This window comes from Ips typographus, linkage group LG6 (genome assembly GCF_016097725.1).
Source record: "Ips typographus isolate SLU linkage group LG6, UJ_Ityp_2.0, whole genome shotgun sequence".
NCBI classification, from domain to species: domain Eukaryota; kingdom Metazoa; phylum Arthropoda; class Insecta; order Coleoptera; family Curculionidae; genus Ips; species Ips typographus.
Window position 1 is genome coordinate 3,341,260 of NC_138427.1, and position 10,397 is coordinate 3,351,656.

The 10,397-nt window shown below is 31.3% G+C and overlaps 1 protein-coding gene and 1 long non-coding RNA gene across 2 annotated transcripts; both read left to right on the forward strand.

Annotated features, from left to right (window-relative positions):
* The first annotated feature begins 204 nt into the window (after positions 1-204).
* On the forward strand, positions 205-2,734 carry LOC145730072 (uncharacterized). Its single transcript, XM_081981062.1, has one exon. The coding sequence runs from the start codon at positions 714-716 to the stop codon at positions 1,119-1,121; it is 408 nt and encodes a 135-aa protein (XP_081837188.1). The 5' UTR covers positions 205-713; the 3' UTR covers positions 1,122-2,734.
* A 3,157-nt stretch (positions 2,735-5,891) lies between these two features.
* Positions 5,892-6,802, forward strand: LOC145730073 (uncharacterized). The gene is made up of 2 exons (XR_014178533.1): positions 5,892-6,055; positions 6,132-6,802. It is a non-coding gene; the product is annotated as an uncharacterized LOC145730073 (long non-coding RNA).
* The last annotated feature ends 3,595 nt before the right edge of the window (positions 6,803-10,397 follow it).

Sequence of the window (10,397 nt, forward strand, 5' to 3'; positions counted from 1 at the left end):
TCATACTAACACGTGTTCTGTGATCTGAGTTTAGTGCCTAACTACCATACTACCAAACTTGCAATATTGGTAAGTTCTTAGTTCAGCGCGTTTTGTAATTAATTTGGTTGTTTTTTTTGTAGTTTTTGGGATACGCTACAATGAATACCACCGGTCCAAGCCCAAGCCATGGAACAAGTTACCACGATTGCTCAAACCCGGTATTACTTTTCACGTCACAAGCGAGAATGACGTATGACGTTTCACGGTTTCGCCATCCCCAGCCTTTTTAACCGAGGACGAAAGCGTTTTTTGATCGATTAGATATGGAAGTGTTTAGGTGTGTAGAGCCAAGGTGATGTCTGATGTTGAATTTAAGTGAAATTTGCGTTCAAAAGCTATTTCGGACGAACTAGGGTGAGTGAACTTCATTATTTGTGCCATTCAGAATAGGAGAAGTGTTGCATTAGTCCTGATTTGCGAAGTCACATATGGCGAAGTTCAGCTGTTCTTTGTTGTGGATGTTGGAAAAGTCGTCCATTTTGTGAAAGCGGAATCTGCGTCGTACGCCCGTACCTGAGAAGGCAGTTTTTAAACGCAAAATTCATGATCTTGGCTTGTGATAATAGATTTTTAAGTCAATCTCACAGTAGTATAACAATAGACGTATATAAAGACTTTACTACTATTACCGATTCCGTCGACTTGTTTACGGTCATCTTTCTATATTCACAATGGCGATGACAAAGAGAACTGACGTCGACGGGAAAATTGTTGGCCATGGTAAATTGCGAGGGGCCAAGACCCTACCAAAGCAAAGTGTCAATGGTTCACCCACTAACAATAAACAGGCTGGACCTATATTACAACCAAAGCAGTCGCCAGTAAAAAGTTCCCCACCAAGGTCACCTGTACCCCAATCTAGTCCTAGATCATCACCAGGACTAGTAGCTGGCTATTATGCAGGGTGTAAGTTTACTGAGCCTCCATCTGCTTCAACACTTCCTTTGCCACCACAGCACTGGATGAAAAGTAATAGACTCGCCATGGTGTTACCTTTCCCTGCCATGAGTGTTCCCTCAGCTTTTGATCACCATGACTTTACTCAACAGCTTAAGTTGTTGCTCAAAGTGCAAGCCTGATCTGGGGGTGATTTTCATGTAACATTGGGTAACCCAAATACAAAAAGACATTTTATCTTTATATATTCTATATTTTTATGATTGGATATGTCCAAGACATGTCAATAGTAGCTTTACATTGGTAGCGAGTGAACACGACAATATTTAAACTATTAGGTTTAAGTGTGGGCCTAATTTCAACACAATAGTGTTTTTATATTGTAGGCAAACTTTGAAATGTGCAAAGTTTCTGAGATTATTTGTCCTGTTCAGCCGCCCTGTGATATGCAATCGCTCTACCAAGCTGTGATTGCTCTCTAGTTTTAGGTATTTGTAGAGGTAGTGATTGACGAAAAAAAAAAATCTAATCTGTTTCTGAATGTGATTTTTGTTTTACTGTTAAACAATCTTAAGAGTATAATTTTGAGTTGTAATGGGAGCAATGCTCAAATTTTTGTGTGATAAACCATTATGTGAGTAAGTAACATTAATGACAGCTTAATGAATGAGCATTCTGGCTGATGGCTCTAAACAATCCATGCCAATAAAAAAGAAACCAAACTTTTTCTTCAATATCTTCTCCTGCCTTTGGGCATGTACTGATTTTTAAGGAGAAAATACTGAAGATCTTGTTTGAGGCTAGAGATGATATTTGTCTAGTCATTTTTATAGTATTAATATATGTTAGTAGATGTTTTTTTTTAAAAAAAAAACATTATTTTATCTATCAACACAGTTTTGCTGCTTGAGTGCTCATCTGTTATGAATACTGAAAAATACGTCAATTATGGCGCATATTTTGTTATAAAAAGTACAAATTAGTATCACCTAAACTCACCCAGATTGTCTTATCAGTGTTTAAACATTTAGTAACTGTGAAGTAAAATATCCTTTAAAATTTTGTTAACATACAGTTGGCTTTAATTTAGTTAAGTAATTGTGCTATTAATGGAGTTCCTTAGCTATACACAATTATCTTCAATGTGTGAGGTGCAATATTGTACTATTTACACTCCAAATTAGAGTATATTATTTTGTTCAGTTGTTAGAAGTTCTAATTCATATGATTTTTCCTTTCATAGTATTCTATTTTTTATATGATTTAAAAAAACAGAAATTATTTTAATTTTTTAAATTGTTCATGGGGAATTAGAATTTGCTAATAGTTGGAACTTAAGTAATTTAAGTTTTAGAATCTCAGATCTCATAAGTTGACTTTGGTAATTCATTTCTAAATTTAAGTGTAATTTTTTTGCCTCATCTCCATCCCTTTATCTGTGATACCTTACCTGATTAACCTGTCCTGTTATCCAAAATTATAAATCCTTATTTCTTAAAGCCTGTAATTTTAAAGTCATAAATATGTTGTGAACAATAATGGTTTTAAATATCTATGACTTTAAAAAGAAAACCTATACTTATTAACTGTCCTGTAATTGAAACAATTATTATTTAATTATTCACATTATTTGCAAATTTTTAAGTTCTTAATGACAAATGTTGAATGAACTGATAGTGATTGTTTCAAATTAATTTGCATTTTGTTGATATTGTTGCATTTTTTATATCTCTCTCTGTTTCCCTATCCTATTCCTTTTTCCTTTCTTTTCCCGGGGTTTTAAAACCCCACCAAATTTATACAAAAAGAAATTCGTTGAACTATTGCGTTGAGCCTAGTTCCAAATAACTACTAACAGGTAAGTATACAAGGTGACCAGATTTTTTGGTTAATTACCAGATACATGGGGTAAGTTTTTTTTTATTATATCAAGTTGTTAACTTAACTTTAACTGTTTTGAAGTGCATGGTGACCATATTTTAGAGCACAACTAACTTGAATACAAGTTGTTCTGTGCCTTATAAATTTTTATATTTTCATGTTTTTCAATTTACAACTTAAATTCAAACCAGGATATTTTTTCCACAGATTTCAAAATTTAATAAAAACTTCCATAAATGTCATTTTGAATTAGTTTGTTAAAAAGTAAGGTAGAAATCATCCATGCCATGTTACTCAAAGACCAATACTTTGTTTTATGAATTTTAAAAATAGAAATTTTTTATGTATCATTCATATCACAAATCTTATAATCAATATGACTTAAACAATATAAAAATATACATGGTGTTCCATTGAAACAACCACTGAGAACTCCCTGTATTATAATAAAATAGCAGGGTTTCCTCACAATTAGTTCATTTATTTCTACATATACAAAGAAAAGAAAAACTAAACATTTTAGAAAATATTAAGAAGTAGAGTATAGTTTTAAATTATTCATTGATTTACAGGGCTTTTTTCGATTCGGTAGTATACAGAGTGTCTGAGTTTTTTGTATAATACAGGGTTTTAAAGACTCGAAAATGCTACATTGCTACCTAATTTTTTTTGTTGATTTTGCTTAATTTGTAAGTCAGGGTTTGTAGACAGTTTAAAGAAAAGTTGATTTCAGTAATAAAAAAGTAATTTAATAATTAAAAGATTTTAACAGTCTAATAATGAAATAACAAAGCATTTTTCGAGTATAGTTTATACAGTGTCCCAGGGCACTATGGGAATCTTGGAAGCAGTGTTAGAAATACAGATTTGGTTAAATACCACCTATGTACTTTAAACTTTTAGCTTATCAACAATAAAAACATAATTTTTGTTATTTCCTCAAAATTGCAAATTTGAACACCATAATAAGGAAAAATAGCTCTATTCGAAAATGAAGAAATGAAGTTGATGATGGTATCCAAAAATATTCTAGCCACGTTGTAGAGGTTAAAAATGAAAAAGTATCATTCTCACTTATTTTATCAAATAACAAAAAAACTAATTTTCATAATTGCGGTTTTCTGTGGATACTTCCGGAAATAATAACGGCATATTATTTATTAAACTTAAAATTGGGCAATTTTTCCATAATTTAACCAACACACGAATTTATGGCACCTTGTATATTCAAAAAAGCAGTCTGAATCATTAAATCCTTATACAAATGATCAAATCCTTCATATCGTAAACGTTTTTGTTAAGGGATGCACTGTTTTATTTTGTTAAGTCCTACATTTTAGCAGGTTCTCAATTTTTCCCAAGAAAAAAGTCTTAAAACTAATGATTTAACACTCGACTGTTCCTGACTATTTATTATCGTTTTGGGACTGACAAAGACAACTGTTTTGTTTCAATCTTCTCTGAACATGCTTTTATTCTTCTGTGACGCAACTTGGGAACAAAGAAATTCACACTAAAAGTGATATTTGAAATAGGCTAACTATGCTTAAAATAAGGTACAAAAGCTTTACAATAAACCATAAAACAACTTCCTGATGTAGGTTAATTAAAAGATATACAATAGTTTTGTAACGTCGGAGGATACTCATGAAGTTGTGAAAATAGTGATTCCTGGTACAAGATGGCGTCATCAATTTACTTAAAAGTTTCCTAATGAGAGCAAGAGCTGATGGTCTGTGATGGTACCATGCTCAGCTCAAAGCGCTGATCCTAAGAAAGGAGTAAAAAGATTTTCAGAGCTTTTTCAGCATATTTGAAAACAGCAACGTTCAATTTTGTATTTAATTTAAAACATTGATAACGATTCGCACACTACACTACTTTATTCATAACATTCTTGTTCGCAACACTTAATTTGATATATTTCTTTTTTATCAAGAATTTGATAATAATAATGTATATCCGTGTTTATGATATGGGTTTTGCTTACGTGACCTATCTGAACTCACACACATTAATTATTTTATCTACTTGTTCAAACAACTGTTCTAAACAATAACGACTAATTGTTTATTTTTTTGTTAAACTGATAACTGATAACGTATTTTATTTAATGCTAATGTAAATTTATTTTGTACAGTTTCACAAAAGGAAGTTATTCCAGAAAGAAAAAAATGTATCAAAGTTGTTTTTTTGCAAACGAAATACCTAGTAATTTACTTTATTTTCAAAATCTACATTGAAAATAAATAATAATTTTGTTAGGTTTAATACGTATAAACCTTACAGTTTCTCATTATTTTGTAAAAATCACTCAACCGTTGTTTGATTTTTATTATAACTTTAAATTGGCTTGTGCTAAAAGTTCAAGGTTTATGATTCACAACATTTTTACCTAATAACTGAAACATTTAAACTGTAATAACTCGTCATAATCAAACGAAGCACCCCTTAATTTATGGTCTTTTATCATCCATTAAAAGTCCATTAAACTTATGAAATGTCGACGTTTCAAAAATTTTTTGTTTTTTTAGTGAAGGATTTGACAGATATACAATGCTATCTTTAGAGACGTAATTTATTTTCAGGCTTTGTTTCAAGCTGTTTAACTGTGGTATTTAGACTCTTCATCACAAGTATTTTTAAGTAATTAGTATTTATTTTCAAATAATAATCAAGTGATGAACGTATCAACTGAAGAAAAATAAATAAAAGCAGAATTTGGTCGTATAACACGCTTTATTTATTTTCAAACCACTTCAATATTGGAATTTTACAATTTAAACTAAACAAACTTGACATGACTATGACGTAGGTAGTAGCAAAAGTGGTTTTATATCCATTCTTTTCCAGTTAGCATTGGTTGGCTAGTTGTTAGGTTTGATGTTGTTGAACAAGTAATACAATACAATAAAATTAAGAATATGACAAACATATAAAAATAATGATTAAAAATAATACCATAAAATAACATAATGTAGATAAGTAAGATAGATAGGTAACTAACCCACTAAAAATAGTGATTAAAAATAACAATAGCACAAATAAAGAATATAGGTAAGTAAAACTAGATGTCTCTGATCAAGGTGATTTTTGATTTTTGTAGTCCTGGCTGGTACTCTGGTCGAGATTGAAGTCATGGTGATCACTGGGAGGCTGGAGTTTAAGGGTAGTAGCTCACTGGGTTCTCCGTCTCGTCTAAACTGTTGCAACACTTCTTCTGGTGCATTTGAATGTATAAAAATGTTACTATTGAAGATAGAGGAATTGTGGGTTATGTGACGTCAACTGGTAGAGCACTTTCTTTTCAGGCAGGAATCTTCCAATAATCGGTATCCATTTACAACTGCAGCAATACTTGGAACAGCAACAGCATACGCCGGCAGCAATGACGATTATCATAGAGCCAGAAATGACTATAAGTTCCACAAGGTGTTATGTTCTCCAAAAAACGGTTTGTTGATTTCACTTTTGGAGGGTTTCTTCAAACATTTCCAATTTATGCCATTCATCAAGATTGATGTTATTTAATTGTAAATAAATGTTCATAGGGAATAAGCGTGGGAATATAACATAGCATAGAAAAGTAATGGACTTGTTTTTAAGTGACATAAATGCACTGTATATTTTTATTGCAATAATTTTATTTAACAGGTTAAAACGATGATCATAAAAAAAATAATCGTCATTCGTAATAAGCGGAAAAACTGGATATTACTACGCAGTGTTTATAAACTCTGCTATAATAACAGAAATATCGAGAAAGTCTAAACGGTAATTGTTTATTCCGCCGACGTAGCAAGCGAAGTTGAAAACATTGTAAAAACGGAAACAACGAAAACATCATTTATAATAATTCACAGGTCGTAGATAAGCGTCTTACTTAACTTGTAAACATCTCGTTTTAGCACTGGGCAAATGAAACGACGCATATTTTGTTATAATTAGATAAGACGTTTTTAATAATAAACTTTCGTTGTGTAACGATGTGTTTTCGAGAGAATTTCTGGCAACGTTCTGTTTATATTATCTACCATATGGAATGAGTTTAGGTGCATCACAAAACGTTCGGTTTTATTGTAGTTAATTTCTGTTCCAAAAAAAAACAGTTTATTTGAATTGTTCCTTCCACTCAACTATGGTATGGAGCAAAATTGTATTAATAAACGGTAATTCGATAATTTTTGAAAAAATTACAGCAATAATTTTACGTCGTTAGTTATGAATCATCACAAAGGAAATCGTAATATTAGTTTAATATGAGAGATGTTTGATTGTCGCTTTGTTTATTTTTTGTGGATAAGTACGATTTTTTTAGATGATGTGTGATTACGATACATATTTTAATGTGTGTGTTCCCAAAACCCAGAAGTATCAGTTAACGAACAGAAACTTATTGGAGAAAGTTATAGGAGTAGAACCCTTTGAACATCAAGACGCCCAGTTTGGCAGTTTATCAAAACTGCCGCAGATTTTTCAATATGAATACATTTAGCTACGCAGTTCTTTTTACTAGCTACTATCTCTTCTGTCGTTCCATTTGAAGGACGCCTCATTTCCATCCATTAGCATATTTGTTAAGGTTTTGATTTGGCCAATGAATGAACCGGAGTGGTACTTCGTAATTCTTCTTCCTTCGACTTTGCCCTGAATGACTAGCTTCTCCATTCCATCCTTTCTTACAACATAATCAAAATATTTGAGAATACGTCTTTGTATAATTGACAGAATTTTGTCTTCAGGATTTATTTTTAGCTACTATAGGATTGACTTATTTGTTCTAAGGGTATTCTAAGCATTCTTCTTCTTCCTCAGCCACTTCTCGTCCATTCCTGAACATATAACCATTCTAATTTCTTCCACTAGTTCCGGACTTGAGCTTTCTGACACCATCTTCACCTGCTATTTTCTTTACATACATTATTTTACTGACTTCAAATCTGCCTCGTTTTCTACTCCCGTTGACCTTTTCCTGCACCAAAGACTATTTAAAAGAAAGAGTTTAAAGCGTCACATATAGCATTATTTTGCTCCTATAGTTGATCAGAGCTATGGTTCGGTAATTGGAGTAGTTCTCTTTATCTCCAATCAACTATACCTACTAGCAACTAGACTAGCTAATGTACTGCACAGCAAACTAAAGTATCATATTGTCATTGTCTTAGTAACTACCCGTTTACTTTGAAAAAAGAAAACTACAGACAGTAACGACTATAGTTTATATAAACCAACCTGTTGAAAACAACAAACAATCAGATCAAAAAATAAATACAATTAATGCAAAATATCAGGATATGAGATCTGAGTTGCTGGTTAATTTTAGCTTATTTTAAAAATGTTTAATCAATTGCGGTGTTAAGTAGTTAATGGTGAATGTGACGTGTAATGTATCTAACAATTTTAGCCTAAGTTTCTCTCTACAAAACCTGTGGATGGAGTTTTGGGTCCATGCGATGTGGTCTCTTAGATTTGACAGATTTAGATGCTGAAGATGACCTGGTAGGCCAAAACTGGCTCACCAAAACGGATTTTAATATACTGCACGCAGTATACACAGTGTTTCTGTTGAATTTTGGATTTTACAGCCATCCCATCACTCAGTGTCACCAAACAAAACATTTCACAGTCTTAAATTACAATTTTCTTTCTAAAATAGGTAAATATAGTTCATTTACATTGTATATGTACATTTTATTCAGTCAGTTTAAACTGGATGAGATGTTGCACCAGGATGTTCGCAAGTCTGGACGAGAATGCGTACAATGCAAGGTTTGTATTGTTATGCTTTTGTTAATGTGAACAGGTTGAAGAAAACTTGTAGTATTTCGATTAAAACTTTGGCTAGAAGGACCTGTTTTGCTTCAAGCTTCACTAGAAACACATTGTCCACAAGTTTTGTTCCGCTAGTAATTTATTGCTTCTTTCTTTCTCGCAAAGTGGAAGAGTATAAGTTCTAATAAATCTAATAAAGAAAAAACACGGTCCTTTATAAATCTCCATTTACCCTTGCAGCTATCTCCACAGTTTTTATAGGGGAGCAAAGTCAGCTAAGTGCGTCCAAGGATGACAGCCTTAGGTGTAATTTCAACGAAGTTCTACCAGTTTTTAGTTATCAGGTGTAGGAAACTTTAAATTGAAATACTTACACTGAATGGATGTTTTTTTGAGAAAACTTTCAGTAAATAAGTATCTTGAAAAAGAGTTTTTAATTAAAAGCACAAAAGTCTTAGAAACTTGTCTACAACATTTACAAATAACGTGATTTATTGATATCAAGCATATTTCATTAAAATTTGTATTTTTATTTGATGTTTTCCACCGAATTGCTGTATACACGGATGTCTGTATGCATGTTTGTATGCACCATTATTTAAGCACACTAAAATTGAAAAATAATAATAAGTATAGATATTCTACTAAAAACATTAGTTAATAAAAGGAAGTTTAGAAATTATGTATGTAATTCAAGTTCAATAATGCTTTACTTCATGAACAATTTTAATTATGTAATTATAGTTTTTAAATGTTTTCCATTACGTATTATTTTTCTTGTTTAGTTCGGACTGAATATTTATGGAAGAAACGTTCTTTTCTCCAACAGAGTACAAACGGTCTTCACCCTAACAGCCAGAATAAGCTTGTAATATCAACATTTTCTTTCTCTTTGTTACTTAATAAATTAGGTATAGTTATGAAAAAACATTACAAAATCAATGTTGAAGAATGATGAGCTGCAGTGGTTTGAGAATGTTATAACTTTCTAATGTATTTATATTTGCTCTAAAATAGTAAAACTTCTGTTCACCATAGCCACAAGAATATATATTATATCTATTAAATATTTTACTTTAAAACATAAAAATTACATTCATTAGCAAGGAATCTAAAAGATTTTGGTCTAGGAAGAGGCGATCACTCTAATAATTTGCCCCATGAGTAATTATGTTGTAGTAATTATTATGTGTTGACAAAAACAAAAAATTACATTTACATATTACATTTTTTGTTTTTGATTTGATATTTTTGTCGCAGTTTTTTTTTTGGCATTAAAAAATAAGTTTTCTTCAGGTTCAGGTTACTTATGTCCGTTTCCCTTACCTTCACTAAGTTTCGTTTAAAGGCAACTTAGACAAGTTAAAAAGTAGGGGAAATTGGAATTAAAACTTATAGGTATATAAAATAGTATACAAACCACGGTAGAAAGTTTAATTTCTGTCTCGAGATAAAGTTCAACTACCTAATTTCTCGACAGAAATCAAATACTTTCCACCTGAGTATGTAATATACTATTTTATGATAACAAAAAATCAGTTTAGTTCTCAAAGGCTTTGAAATTATTCAGTTTAAGTAACAATAAGCGGTTTAAAAGTAATTTGGATTTATTTTCTAAACGTTTTTATGCGTTTTTTACACGTTTCATGACATATATGATTAATTACCGGTCCGTAAACTGTGTAAACAAGTTTTCCATTTTATTGTTCGCAAAATAAAATAAAATACGAATATCATTTTCATTATTTTACAACCGTGCTCAGGACCACTTCAATTAGAGATGGATTTGACAACATTTGAATTAT

What these genes read in the sequence shown, in the direction of transcription:
- LOC145730072 (XM_081981062.1), top strand. Translation starts at nt 714, where the DNA reads ATGGCGATGACAAAGAGAACTGACGTCGACGGGAAAATTGTTGGCCAT.